The 14,611-nt window shown below is 49.0% G+C and overlaps 3 protein-coding genes across 5 annotated transcripts in view; 2 read left to right on the top strand and 1 right to left on the bottom strand.

Moving 5' to 3' along the window:
- LOC118503416 (reversion-inducing cysteine-rich protein with Kazal motifs) overlaps window positions 1–13,668 on the top strand; it is a 46,944-nt gene extending 33,276 nt beyond the window's left edge. For both annotated transcript variants that reach the window (XM_036036651.1, XM_036036652.1), the window contains exons 4-7: window positions 9,857–10,337; window positions 10,406–10,822; window positions 11,372–12,481; window positions 12,570–13,668. In XM_036036651.1, the coding sequence (XP_035892544.1) occupies window positions 9,857–10,337; window positions 10,406–10,822; window positions 11,372–12,481; window positions 12,570–13,366 (2,805 nt within the window). In that variant the 3' untranslated portion in view covers window positions 13,367–13,668. The remainder of the gene's footprint in view (window positions 1–9,856; window positions 10,338–10,405; window positions 10,823–11,371; window positions 12,482–12,569) is intronic.
- Window positions 7,691–8,900, top strand: LOC118503421. Its single transcript, XM_036036658.1, has 3 exons — window positions 7,691–7,768; window positions 7,830–8,381; window positions 8,444–8,900. The coding sequence occupies exons 1-3, from the start codon at window positions 7,706–7,708 to the stop codon at window positions 8,612–8,614; spliced, it is 786 nt and encodes a 261-aa protein (XP_035892551.1). The 5' UTR covers window positions 7,691–7,705; the 3' UTR covers window positions 8,615–8,900.
- On the bottom strand, window positions 8,894–9,857 carry LOC118503420. Of its 2 annotated transcripts, none has more exons than XM_036036655.1 (2): window positions 9,201–9,857; window positions 8,894–9,140 (listed from the first exon to the last, which is right to left on the bottom strand). In XM_036036655.1, the coding sequence occupies exons 1-2, from the start codon at window positions 9,837–9,839 to the stop codon at window positions 8,976–8,978; spliced, it is 804 nt and encodes a 267-aa protein (XP_035892548.1). In that variant the 5' UTR covers window positions 9,840–9,857; the 3' UTR covers window positions 8,894–8,975. The 2 variants fall into 2 exon arrangements, with proteins under 2 accessions (XP_035892548.1, XP_035892549.1); XM_036036656.1 differs by having other exon boundaries at window positions 8,894–9,137; window positions 9,201–9,828.
- Window positions 13,669–14,611: the final 943 nt, after the last annotated feature.

The raw sequence follows: 14,611 nt of genomic DNA, 5'->3' as shown, positions 1-14,611 counted from the left end.
GGGCGGGTTCGCTATATGGCCCCTGTGTCTGCGTGCCTTACCTTCGCTGTACGATCCGTCCCGTTCGCTGGTGTCAGTTTTGGGATGTCATTATCGCTGAATGAACCATCTGTCATTTTATTAATTTTCCCAATTTCAAATCCCGATTCCCACATCGCGAATGCAAATGAATGCCGTTGCGTGCCGGGCGTTCGGTGGCATTCGGGGCAAATTGAATAACCAAGAACAGGCAGGCTGACAGATAATGAAAATAAAACGAAATTTTATTCATAAACTTGGGCAAGCAAGCAAGCCTTTCCCGGCGCGCTGTCCAACGGATTCTTGGAATTTGGCAGCCTATGTACCGCATGAAGTATGATTTATTTCGATAGACTTTTATTTCTATGCTGTTTGCTTTGGATGTGTTCCGATGTTGTTTTTTTAAGGGGGGACGAGTAGCGTTCTCGGTATTTCGAACCGTTCCCCCGCTGGTGGCGGACCCGTCTTCTTGGTCGAAACAATCACAACACACAGTTTTCTTTGTTTCCACCATCTTAGTTTTGTTAAATCCACGGGAGTCTTCTGTTCGATTATCTTGATCTTCGTGCCCTTCCTGTACCGTCGATAAATCGGCTCTTCCATAGGCGGAGTTTGGCAACGGTGTTTTTTTCTTGACGCTTTAAGCAAATACAAACAAAACAAACGCAACAACAACAGAAAGGCAAGATAATTGAATGCAAAATTTTTGAGGTTAGTCTTTGGCTCATTTGAATATCATACGGCGGCGGTGGCGATGGACAGTCATCAGCGTTAATGTTTTATACGATACTCTTTACGATAGGCGCTTATTGGCGTTGCATTGGATCGGTTGGCTTACTGTTGCATGCCGATCGGGGTAATGTCTGTTCCTCAAATGGCTTTTGCTTATTAAAACCATCATTTTTAACGTTGTTGTATCATTGACCGCTTCGATTACGCGAGACAGCTTTATTGGTTTATTTTTCGTTGCTTGCTGCACCCAATCGGCCCCGTTGAAGTTGAGCCACTTCCCATAAACTGAGATTAGCTCTTCGCGAAATTCCAACGAAAAGCGGAAAGAGAAGTAATCGATTGGAAGAGTTTATTTAGGGCGTCAACAGGCTAATAAAATAGTTTGATGATTCTTTCGGATGTGCTTAGTAAACAAAGTTGGAACATTTTCAACGTATGAAGTAGTGAGTCTAACGACAAGGATATCAGACACTCTGCATAGCTTTTTAGGCAGTGATGCGAGCCTTAATCCAATGCTATATGAGCACAGCAATCAAAGCTAATTAACTATCTTTCTAATCTAAGTGGATTTGTAAATTTATTATCGAACGAATACTGCAGCAAATGTACTGAATCTTGTGTATCCTGTCGGCAGTTAGCTGGACCTTTGAGAGGCACTAACGACACGTTGCTTCCCCCTTTTGCTTCAGAATAATTGGGTTAAGGCATTCGATAGAGGTTTGTCCTTCAAAACAAGCTGTCCATCTTGTCCAGTATATTCAAAGTTTTACGACCATAAGGCCTCGATCCTCGACCAGGCTATAAAGGCTCGATTTTCTCGGTGAATTCTTGTAGCGTTTGGAGAGTTACTGTGCAACGCTGTTCGGTGCTCAGAATCTATCCTCTCTATCAGCCTTCTGCTATGGTTTCTTCAGCAGTGTAAAGATTTCCGGTTGTAAAATCCAAAACGGTTGTAATATCCCGCGATCATGATTCGTCACAATATTTAATACGGCTGCGGTTAAGGATAAAACTCACAGGAGGAACAAATCTTCAATTCCAACTCCTCGACTATTTGCTTTGGTCATAGCTGCATCAAATCAATTCATGATGCTCAACTAACGATGGATTTCAAGGAAAGATAGATAGATGCCCAGGATCTTCGTATACAAAATCTTTTAAATCAGTGGCGTCTAACCCACTTTGATTCTCGGACAGGAGATCAGATGCGAATAGACTTTGCTTGGTGGGCTGCGTTTGAGATGTCAAACTTGTCTCCTGACTGTTAAGAGGACGCATAAGTCGAGCTGAATCTCGTTCGATGGTCATGTTGACTTCATCGTCCTGGAAAGTAATCGCTTGTTGGCGGTCTTAAGATGCATAGTCGATTGGTAGGTTTTTGAGGCGGACCTAGCAATTTGGTGAACCTCATGTGGACTGGTCTATTCCCAATAACGATAATATTACCTGCTAATGCACCTTTTCATTCGAAAATGAGAGCAAGCTCGATCGCTGAAGTCTACCAAATTCGAAGTCTGTTTTCAAATACCAGACTAAGTCATCGAAATTCGCATTGCATGTTTAACAATAACGAAACCTACTGAAAAGTAGTAGATTATTCTAAAAGGCCTTTACGGGTCGGATTGAAAGGACTAGAAGGCTGCATCGGGCCCGCAGACCATAAGGTAGGTTAGGTAAGGTACAGCTCATAGAGCTCGTCATTTTAGCGACTCGGGGCCAAAAATCTTTCTGAGCATCTTCCTCTCGAACGCTGATAAGAGGGTTTCGTCAGTTTTGAACAAAGTTCCATGTATCAGAGGTGTATTATTGTGACTATAAATGTTCTGTACAGTCCCAGCTTCGTCCGTCGCGACAGATATTTAGAGTGGAGAAGTTTCCTCAGGCTGTAGTATGACCGGTTGGCAGCCAGCACCCTTGCGCGTAACTCAACATCAATGTTTTTGTCGGTGCTGACTTTTGACCCCAGATAGGTGACGTTTTGGACGACTTCGAAGTCACATATCCCTCTGATCACCTCTGATTTTCGCCTCGTTCATCTTCAACCCGAGGTTCTGTGCCGCACGCTCGATCCTGTGGTAAGCTTGTGGCACGTAGGAGAGCCTCGAACCAATGATGTCTTTGTAATCAGCGTATGCCAGGATCTGGATTGAATTATAGAAGATGGTCCCCGAAGTTTCCACCTCCGAGTCGCGGATGACTCTCTCTAGCGCCAGATTGATAAGTTAGACTTATCTGGTTAAAATATTTATTTTTTGTTAAATCATTTGATAGCCTGTATCTAATACTACTCTAGCTAATACTATCTTCATGTTCTTTGATATTGTTATCCCAGAGGTCCTCGCTCGCCATTTTTGGCTCTCTTGACTTGATTCTACTCTGAGGAGACTGTCCGGCTGAGATTGGATACCGGTTTCAGCTGTATGAGAGACCAGCGCGCAATACCACTGGGTCGTTCATGATTTTTTAATAGCATCATCGGTAAAGAGTCCAAAAAAAAAGTTTCACTGCAATTCAGAGATACGTACGAAAGAGTAAAAAATGGATCAAAACTTTAATACTATTTCGAACCACTCGGTTATGGAACTTTGCAATTAAATAGTGGAATCTTTTAAACATGTACAACAAATTTGCAACTTTATTGGTGTCCGTAATCAATGTTTAAACTTATACCAACACTTTGAACATAAATTCACCATCAATCGGTTACTCTCCCATTGCTAAAGGTTTGGTTCGGATGCTTCCATTTTTTTTGCTTGTCACACACCCCGTACAAAAGCTGTGCGGTTTCGATTACGTTGCTGGTTCGGTTTCTGTTTGCTTACGCTTTACACTGCTTCCACTCACCATCTGGAATGTGTCCCACCGAAGAACCCAACAAACTTTCAGCAATAAATTATGAAGCATAATTTTGACCTTCTATTCCTTCATCCGATCTCTCTCTCTCTCTCTCTCTCTCTCTCTCTCTCGCTCTCTCGTCTCCACCCAAATTCCAAACCTCGAATACCTCAAGCGGGCTCGATGCAACCTTCAACCGACCGCCGGTGCGGTGAAGCTCACACGCGGTTGACATCCTGTCGAGATTAAGATCCGCTTTTTTTCTTCCCATGACTTTCAACGAGAGTTTTACTTCTCCTTCACAGCCGAAACTCACAATGAACGGATCGGTTTGTTGTTTGGAATAATTTTGAATTTTAATTAACTGTCGCCCCGGACACACGGTGTTGGAATCGAGCGTGGTGGACAAACGGGTCAGGTCAGGTGAAAGGGTGACCACGGTGCGTCACAATTAGTTAATCTGGCGAACGAAGGCTGAGAAACTTGATAGCGCAACAGCTACGGCGATGGAATATAATTTTTGGTCAACAGGTTCTCGGAGTCCAACTTTCGAGACCCCGAACTTTGCGTCGTAGGTCGTGGCGCGAGTTTTTATTGCAAACGTAGCGGACGGTAATTAATACATATGCAACAGTAAATGATGGCCTGCCCGTTGTGGGAACGCACGTTCTACGGTAGAACTTTCTTCCTATCTGCTGCGTGTCGGGTGAAGCGCAAGACCACTCACGCCACGAGGTTTGTGAAGATTGATTCATTAGCGCAATCATGATCCGTTTCCTAATCGAAACACCACCGCTATATTTGTCACCCGTCAGCTTCACGCAGGACGAAACCGGCGTAAATTGAGCGCATCTTGCACGGGATGCGTGCGTACGACCCGCTGCGTGGGCTTCCAAGCGGCCGGGAACGCTCAACCGTACGTGAAAACGCTCCCGATGACGGTTTAATGGTGCAGCTACCAATTAATTAACACATGGAAGGCTGCGTTCGCCCGGGGTGTTTGGCCCACCGAACGGATTGCAATTAAGCTGGCGGAAATGTATGGCAAACAGCAGGAAAACCAGATCCAGGCCTTGGATGGAGCAGGTTCGGAGTTTGTGATAGTGTTGCCTTAGATTTATGGTAATGTTTTGTTCGGTGGAATTTTTATTCTAATTAAATTGCCTAGGAGATTTTGCTTATGGCCTAGAAAGAGGAAGGATGGGATATCAGATTTTTTGTGTCGCTCATAACATATGTTTTGCAATGAAATATGATATCAGTATAAGACGTACGGCCATGCCGTTCGCACCGAGTAAAAAAAAAACACATGCAGGTCGTTAGTCAATGTTCAATGGTCTGGATCCTGTTGGCAAGGACTTCTATTGCTTTTATCGAGTATCAGTGAAGAGGCCTAATTCCCGTTTACCATAATGTAAAGACCCTCGTGTTTGTGCAGATTTTAATGAAATGTTTAAAATAACGTCTTAAATGCTGATAATATTTAAAAGCTACCAAGACTCTTACAGGTTTCATAACTGCATATCTTATTAGAAGATGCATATATTATCAGAAGAAGCTCTTGCTTGGTGTGCTGCAATAGTGGACCAATTAATCTCTCACCAGTCCATGCAGCAACAGTTGCTTTACGGCAGCTTGTAGTACAAATAATGCTTTCGATTTACTTCCAAAGTTGGGCTCAAATTACCCGATTCGTCAAGATGGGTTTATGGCTGCAATAGGAGGTTGTGTATGTAACTATCGCATCCAGAGAGCTCTGTACCGTTGAGTAGGTAGTGTTGCTTTTCCCACATTTCGACATTTGCTCAATTATTTTTCTGTGATGCTAATTTTGAAGAACAGTCACTTTTCAGACCACTTAGAGTACAAGTAATCCCCGGAATTCAGTCCTGTAACCGGGTCCTGGCAAATTCTTCTTCTTCTTCTTCCTTGGCACTACAACCTCGAGAGGTCTCGGCCTGCTATTTCTGGCTTTCTGTGACTTAGTTTTACCCGTACTAAAGTAGTCAGCATTACGTACGAGGAGGCGGTCTGGATGGGATTTGAACCCCGGCCCTGCCGTGTGAAGACCGGCGCCGCTGTCGCCTCGGCCACCGGACCGCCCCGCAAATTAACTGGCAAATTAACTAGTTGAAATAAATATTGGTTGTAAACAACCGACGCACAAAGCAGAAAACTTTGATATAACATTCAGCATTAGTAGAGAGGAGCTTGGGATTGGGATTTGATATCAATTGCTAGAATCAAAGGACCTAGTCAAGAATACTCGAACCTCAACTAACCCATCTTACAATCAATAGTATTCCCCCCAGTTAGTCAGATGCTTGGGGTTCCTATGAACAGTCTGGTACTATATGCCTATAAGCAGGCTGGTCCTGTATTCCTGAAAGCTTCGAAATCTTAGAGGACCCCTAGCTCCAGTGATCGTCTATTGTAGATCAGACTCGGACGTAGTCACTTGGCCACTGACTCAGACCCATTCAACATATTCGATATTTTAGAGGCCTTCAACTTCCTTGAGGGCCTTTACAGGACTTGATCAACCAATGTACAAACCAAACCAAACCGACTACACGGTATCGGTCAGATAGTTGAGATTGACGATAATATACGTTTGCAGAGAGATGGTAGGGATTATGGCGACAAAAACCTACACGATCCTTGCCGTTGTGTGAGAGATCATCACCATTGATTTCGTAGCTGCGGATTACTGATGCATTCCACTTCAAATTGGGACTAGGGAAATTCCTACACAACCTTTGCGTCATTAAGCTGGAAAAGAAACACCAAACCTCTTACCGAAGTGACAGGTACTATAATGTAAAATGTTTACGATTGCTAGGTGTGAGCTCCCATTCGTTCAGGTTTCGCTATGTTAGGTTAGGTAAGTTAGGTAAGCTAAACGTTATCGGAGACCTTTTTGTTAACAAAACAAGGTTTTATTTGCATGAAATTTCCATGGCAATTACATACATGGATACCGCTAGCTGTTTAATTTATATGGAGTCGCATAAAGCCTCCATAGCCTTCTCTGCCAGTGTCAGAGCTTAACTGGTGTTACAGTTAAACGCAACACTATACGAACGCTTAGCAGGCCTTGCCCGGAGAGGCACGTTGGTTTAGTGGTAGCAATTCTTACTACTACAAACACGATGGGACCGGTTTCAAATCCCATTATGACAGTGAACCGATGCAATACCAATACGCAGGATTTTTAACTATATTGCTCTGGCACGTGTTATTAAAATCGACTAGCTCCAAAAGAAACACGTAAAGATTGCTTGAGGTTATATTGTCAGGAAATCTAAGAAAAAGACAGTAAACTTGTGGAATGTCCTCGAAATTGATTTACAAATCATAGTAGAGTTTGCTTTCCTTCTTCTTCTTCTTCTTCTTCTTCTATTTCTTGGCCTAACGACCTGTTAAAGTCATGCCGACCATTTCTGGCTTACTAGATTGACTGATACCGCATAATTGGATAGTCAGTCATTGGGGAACGACCCAGGTGGGATTCGAACCCCGGACCTGCCGTATGAAGACTGGCGATGCTGAAAACTCGAGCTCAAAAAGCTTGATTTTGCTTAGAGTAATTACAGCATGTGTTCATTGAATACAATATTTTATTTAAAATAGTTTTAAAAAAATACCTTGTTCACTTGTTCAAACACTTAGATAATAAGTCATTGAATTTTAATCAGTTGATATTAAAAACTCTTCCCAAGACGTCTTACCACCATCAACCACTGGAAGATAAAGCTGCAAAAAGGGACAAAAAAATATAACTCAAAATGCCAAAACTTTCCCAAAATCTTCCCACAAACCCCACGATAAACTGCCAACTCCGAATCGAACCAGTTCCACGCCACGGCGAACGATCGCGATCACTTGTTACCCCGCACCGGTCGCAACTAAAAATGAACGATCACCAATCAACGCATATTCCACATGCAAAAGCGTACGGCCATCGTCAACCTTTTACCGCAACCTGTGCAAACCTTCGTCTGTTTACGCGTGTGTTTTCTTGCTCGCTTGCCTTTTCTCGCCCATTGCCCGATGCAGCCGAAGGTGAAAATGGTTTAAAAGTGTCCACCCAGCGGTGCAATTACTGTTTGCCTTCGGCATGTCGATAAATCAACCCCTTTTCTCCCGCGACGACCCTCCCGAACCGTCTGAAACAGCTTCGGTACAGAATCCTGTCTAGCTTTCGATATCAAAAGCCTCACTACTTTATCGCCATTCGCTAGTTAACGATCGTTCTAGACACGATGTCCCTCGGTGCGCCGTCATCCATCGTCGGTTGGTTTGTTCGATGGTTGCTGCCCCTACTGCTCGCCCTCCCAACACCGTGGCTGACCGTTCGGGGTGAATTTGTTGCAGTGCGTGCATCCACCACCAACCGGACATTACTCTGCTGGGCCATAAAACTGTCCCCAACGGCGTACGTCACCGAGGCGCAGTGTGTCCGGCCCTACCGAAAGCACCAAATTGTGATGATTTATGGTGACATTGCACCGGGACCGTCCGTTCGGGAGCGCTTGGGTCGAAAGGTGGCTAGCTTGCGGCAACCACTCTGCCGGCATCGTGTACCGCCGATGATGCTGGCCAGCGCTCCGGACGGCAGCAACCGAACCGTGCTCGATCGCACCGTACGCAACTTTATCGCATCGTACTCCGTGCTGTCCGCGACCGGCCGGACGTTAACTTGCCGCGAGTGTCAAGTGTCGGCGATACGGCGTGTCCTTCCATGTCCGGCCACACCCGGCACGGCCGTACTGTACACCGACTGTCTTCAGCAGGTGCCGTATGAATTCTTGTGCCAAAAACCGCTTCTGCCTCAACTTTTCTCTCCCCAACGCAGATGGATGCGACAGTTGCGGCTGCGAAAAGCAAACGGCACAGAGACGCTTGGGTCTGGCAGTTCCGGCGAAAGCTCAAAGCAACACTGTACGCCGAGCTGGAACGGATGGGCAGGGAACGGATGGCGATGCTCAACTTTATGACCGGCACAGTCGCCGAACCGGTCGCGTAAAATGTTGCACCAGCACCACGGCAATAAAGAGGCGCTCGGTGACGGTGCATCCAGCGTCAGAGGTGGACTGCGTGCCGTTGTGTGTGTGTTTCTTATCCTAGAAAAGGTGGTTCCTTCGTGGCACAACTGCTTCTGCGTACAGTCGAGTGGGTTTTACTTTATGAGCGACGTACGGGGAAAGATTAAGTGAATTCTCACCTAGCTGAATATTGATTGGGGGGACCGACCTCGGACAGTCGACGCCCGCTCGCCGGGGAACATAAAAATAAATACAAGCGATAAAGAGGGATAATGTTTTATTGGACAACTGCTCCAAACTCTAGCTCCAAATAAGCGATCCACTAGCCACAAACCTGATCTATCACACTCGGTTGTCGATGGTGAATGCTTGCATCGTCCTGTGTAGGAATTGTTTATAATAAATCGCTCTTTCCGCCACGAGGCTACCATTGGCGGAGAACCCGTACGACAGCATACCGGCCAGCTTGGCATTCTGGGTGAATATTCCGGCCCCTGCAAGACCCTGCTAGAACGGGACGTGCAAATCATATAGGATCGTGCTCTGTTTTAATCGCTTGACACTTACCTCAACCGTTGACAGCTTTTGGAAGACCTTCCCGGTCGTTTTTAAACAGAGCTGCCGCTGACAGTCAAATGTGGCGTACTCTTTTTTGCACACCAAACAATCGATGGCTTTCACCCGGGAGGACACCGTCTTCAGAGACTCGTTAACACCGACCAGTGTTAGACGATCACCTTTCTTACTCTCACGTATGGGGATGTTTTGTGGCACGCTTAAAGTCTGTCCACCGCACTGCATTAGTCCTACGTTGTGGCTCAGGAAGACATACTTCGGGTGGGATTGATACCTGGTCACACTGCACCCAGACTTGTGAGTCACTTTGGAGTGCTCTTCTGCTGGGATAAGCTCCATCCCCACCGGATCACTTCCGCTTAAGCATGCTGCCGGTGTAATGAAGACATCTCCGCTAATCTGAACAGCATTGCACACATGGCGGCCATACTTTTGAAGTGATCGCACACTTAACCCGGCTTCTGATAACAACTGTTCCGCGCAAACCGTCAACGCGACGACTCCCATCAAGAGTAGCCCACTCGCGACAAGATACATATTTACCGCCTTACTTCCAAATTCCCGTGTAGAACTGGTGCGTCGGACACTAACTCCAGTTGCATTTATACAGCCACGCGATTTAACGTGCATTTTCTTGCTTTCCGCAGCTGTCACTGGCACGCATCGCTTCCGAACCGGGGTCGCGCGAGGCCAAGCTGGTGGACGTGCGCAAATACTGTCCCCGGCAGCAGGTCCCCTTCTGGCAGTGCATGAACGAGACGATGGTGGCGGTCCAGCGCGGTGCAAGCTGGCCGGGACGAATCTGCTGCCCGCTCGCAATGTCCGTCAGATGTCAGCACGTCTGTGCCACGGGGTCATCGCGGGAAGATTTGCGCCCGGGCTGTCGGGCGAGCGACGAGCAGCAGCTGTACGGCTGCTTGAAGCGTCAGGAGGACGGGCATCGGTGCTGCAGCAGTGCCCGGACGGCCGAGTGTCTCGAGGCGTGCGGGGCAGTGTTCCACCGCTACCAGACACCGTCGAAGGCGCTGCGCGAACAGGTGCTGACGGCGTGCCGTACCAACAACAGTAACGTGATGCAGTGCATCAAAGGGTTTATCGACGTGACCTTCAACCGGAACCTGAAGCGATGTAAGTGGCGGGCTTCTATTCGTCGTCCATCAGCTAGCTGATCGTCTGATTCTTCCCATCCCTGCCAGATGTCCCGTGCTGTGATGCGTCGCCGGAACCAAAGTGTCGCCGGGTCTGTCACGAAACGCTTACCGCCGGCGGTTCCGACACGGACCCGTACACGGTGGAGGAAATGATTGATCTGCTGCAGCATCGGGGCGGCTGCGGTGCGCTGATGCCAACCCTGCCGCTGTGGAAATGTTTCCTGGAGGCCGACAAGCAGCGGACCACCGGTCAGCAGGCCGACTCGAACGAGGTGTCACGTATCAACCAGATCGGTATGGATTCGGCCAAGCAGCACTGCTGCCTGAAGGCCGAATCGGTACGGTGCCGGCGCCTCTGCTCCACGACGTACGCGAACGAGTGGACGACCAATTTGGTGGACTTCGAGCAGGAATGTTTGGCGGCGCCGGAGGAACACGCCCTGCGGCAGTGCATCGACGAAGGTAAGGTGTGTGAGTGGTCATCCGATACGGTGCGGCGGCCTCGCTGTGCCGTCGTCCACTGATCCCGGTGGGGCGGTGGACTCGATGCGTTGAAGTTGCATTTCATACGTCCGAACGACACCCGGCGATCCCTCAGAAAGTTGGTGACTGTTGGACGAATTTGTGTGCCTGTTTGAAGTTAGTTTTGCTGGTGTCCCAATTGTTTTCGTGTTCTTGTTCGTCGTCTTATGGAAATAATATACACTAATGCATGAAAAGCCCCGAGAATGAAGTTGTGTTTTATTTGTTTAGCCAGATTAACATGCATGCCTTTAGGTAGCTTTGGGTGGGTCCCACCGTCAAGAGCTTGCGTGTGAAGATTTAAGACTAGGACATTTAGAAAAGAAGACTTTTTGTTAAGCTCTCGCTCGAGAAGAGGATCGCTACTGCTTCGGACTCGCATGCAAACTGAGTCCTTACGGCATGATGCACCCGGAACTCATCATCGAACCCCGGTTAAAACCAAAAACCAAACCATCCGTGTCCTTGCTCCCGTTTCTCCCGTTGCAGTCGACGAACCGTGCGAGCTAGGCTGCGACGGGCTGTCGTTCTGCAGCAACTTCAACAACCGGCCGACGGAACTGTTCCGCAGCTGCCGGCACCAATCGGACATGGCGGCCCGGGGCGATGTGGAGCAGTGGCGCCGGCAGGGCTTCATCCCCTTCCCCGGCAACGTGCGTCTGCCCATCCGCAACGAGACGCAATGTTCGTTCGAGATCTGGAAGTCGATCGCCTGCACGCTGCAGATCAAACCCTGCACCAAGGGCCACCACACGAACCACATCTGCCGGCAGGACTGTCACGAGGTGCTGAAGAACTGCGTCGACTGGGATCGTATGCCGGACGGGCTGACCGTGTCCTCGCTCTGCCAGCAGCTCGCACCCCAAAACAACTCGCTGCCCTGCATCTCGATGGGACGGTTTCAGGCGCACGGGATCGGGCCAGGCGGCATGATGGATGGGGAGGAGCGCATTATCGCGGACGTCGCGCTTGTGTCCCCGTGCAAGGGCAATCCTTGCAATGCGACGCAGCTGTGTGTTGCCAACCGTGACGGAACGTTCGGCTATCGGTGTGTGAATGGATGTCCGCTGGGTGAAGCGTCCTCGTATCTGGTGCCGGTCGGTGCGTTCGTTCGCATACCGGTGTCCGTGACGCAGAAGGGATGCCTGAAGGTGTGCCGGTGCGGTGAGTCAGGACGGATCGAAAAGTGTCAGCCGCTGCCGTGCATCAGCTACGATTCGTGCACGTTGGCCGGTAAGCGGTTCCCGCATCTGACGCACTTCTACGTGGAGTGTAACGTGTGCAGCTGTTTCGCAGAAGAGATCACCTGCACCAAGCGACAGTGCCACGTGCCGGGGCTTACGGTGGATCGATCGTTCACGAGTCTGCCCTGCAACTGTCCCGCTCACTATGTGCCGGTGTGCGGCCGCAACGGGAACACGTACCCGTCCGCCTGCGTCGCAAAGTGTGCCGGCATCCAGGAGGGTGACATCGAGTTCGGCCCGTGCCGGGCGAGGAATCCTTGCGAGCGGATCGATTGTGGCCCGCTGTCGGTGTGTCTGCCCGAGTGGAACGTTTGCTTGTCCGGGATGCACAAGCCCTGTCCGCAGTATCGATGCGGTAAGGACACTAACTCTTGAAGAGGTTTCCCGTGAATTATTCAACTAATCGTCTCCTTCTCCCTCTCTCTCTCGCTCTCCTTCCACAGTTAACCTCACGCAATCGAACTGCTCCACGATCACGGACATCCGCGACACGCACCTGGGCTACCATGCGAACCTCTGCAGCATGGTGTACGAGCGAGCCACATTCGCGTACCGGGAAAAGTACCGCAAGCTCTGCGAAACATCTCGCCGCCGGAATCAGGTCTGCGGCGTGAACGGGGTCACGTACCGGAGCGAGTGTGAGGCGTGGAGCGATTACTCCACCGTCGACTACAACGGACCGTGTCAGGAGGTGGGTCTCATCAGCCCGACGCTCGATGCGCGCTGCTCCTCGATCAAGTGTCCCCGGCGCAAGCTGCCCAACTGCAGTCCGGTACTGCCGCCCGGTGCCTGCTGCCCGGTGTGTGGAACCGCCCTCCGCATCGTGTACTCGCGCAAACAGATCGACCGGGGTCTGTACGCGCTCAAGGGCCAATCGACGGAGTATCTCACGCTCCGGTCCATCCTTCGCTCGCTCGAGACGTTGCTGCAGACGGTCGAGTGTCGGCTCAGCGGTCAGCTCACGTTCGAGAACGATCTGTACGTGGTGCTGGAAACGCTGAGCCGCAATCCATCCCGCCTGCAGATGCAGATCTGTGCCCGGGAAGCGGAACGGCTCGTTACGCTCGTCCGGACGCAAAGCCACCGGATCACGAGCGAGCTGAATCTGAGCGCACTGACGGTGGCGACGCTGGTGACCGCCTCGAGCGGTGTGCCGCTCGTGTACAGTAGTGTAGTAGTGGTGGTAGGAGTTACGGTAGTGAACGTTCTGGTCGGTGCCGTAAGGCGCACACGACTGTGAAAGTGAATTCGCACGTGCCAAACTAGTGGGTAGGAGTGCTGGAGGAGAGCACAATGACGCGCTGCTGTCTCCAGAACGGCGCAAACGGCCTGACTGTGATTCTAGTTGTAGTTGGAGGAAGGAGGTGGTAGGCGGGTGGTGAGAGAGCATTTAAACATTACGCGGATCCGCGGGGATTCGTAGCCAAAGCAGAGCAAAACTGCAGCAATAATTGTCTAGTCTCTAAAGGGGAAGCAAAATTCATCGCGCCTTAAAGAAATATTGCACACGGACGATGTCATGACAGGAAAGCCAGGACAAGTGATCAAATGAGAGTGATTTCTTTTACAATCCGAATGCGCATTGTGGTTCTTTTTTGGGTAAGTATTCTTTGGAGAGTATGGCCAACATAACAGGTCAGGTGAAGGTGAATGGAAAACTCTCTGCGTCTTTTGCTACCAGCAAGAGCCTGCGTCCGGGAAATGAGCAACCCTGTCTTCTGTTCAACCTGGCGCTAGAGAGAGCCATCCGAGACTCGCACGTGGAAACTTGGGGGACTATCTCCTATAAGTCAATCCAGATCCTTGTTTATGCTGATGAGATAGACATCATTGGATTAATGCTCTCCTATGAGCAGAAGCTTATCAAAGGATCGATCGTGCGGCACAGAATCTTGAGTTGAAGATGAACGGAGGTAAAAACCAAAATGATGGTAGTACCTCCAGCGGGCCTGTGCTAACAGACACTGATTTACGCAGGGGTGATGTACAGATAGGTGACCGCACCTGTGAAGTCGTCGAAACCTTTACCAATACAAGGCTAAAAGTACCCATAACAACCATTTTAGCCGCGTTTGGGAGGATGATGCTCAGAACGATTTTCGGACCCGTATTCGTTGAAGAGCAATGGAAGATCTCTAGGAGCTATCCGATGGTCTTATGCAGCGAATCAGAGTCGGTTCCGGTGGACTGGTCACGTCATGAGAGTGACACCGGATAATCCAGCCTTTAAAATACTTTTAGGCCGATCACACGGACAGGGGAGGCTCCTTCCTCGCAATAACTTCTAAAAGTTTCTGTAGAAAAGGTTTGTTTAAAAATTCGGAACAATCATCGTTTAGATGATTTGTAAGGGGAAGCTTTTTTACTAATTCCATTCATCATCATCATCATGTTGGCCTGCTCTTTTAAAGAGCACGTCGTCGTCGTGACATGGCCCGGTCAACAATAGATCTCCAGAAAACTCGATCCCTGGCTGCAGCTTCCC

The sequence above is a fragment of the Anopheles stephensi genome, chromosome 2 (genome assembly GCF_013141755.1).
Source record: "Anopheles stephensi strain Indian chromosome 2, UCI_ANSTEP_V1.0, whole genome shotgun sequence".
Lineage (NCBI taxonomy): Eukaryota > Metazoa > Arthropoda > Insecta > Diptera > Culicidae > Anopheles > Anopheles stephensi.
The sequence above is the reverse complement of the archived record's forward strand: the minus strand, read 5'-3'. Positions and strand labels throughout refer to the sequence as shown.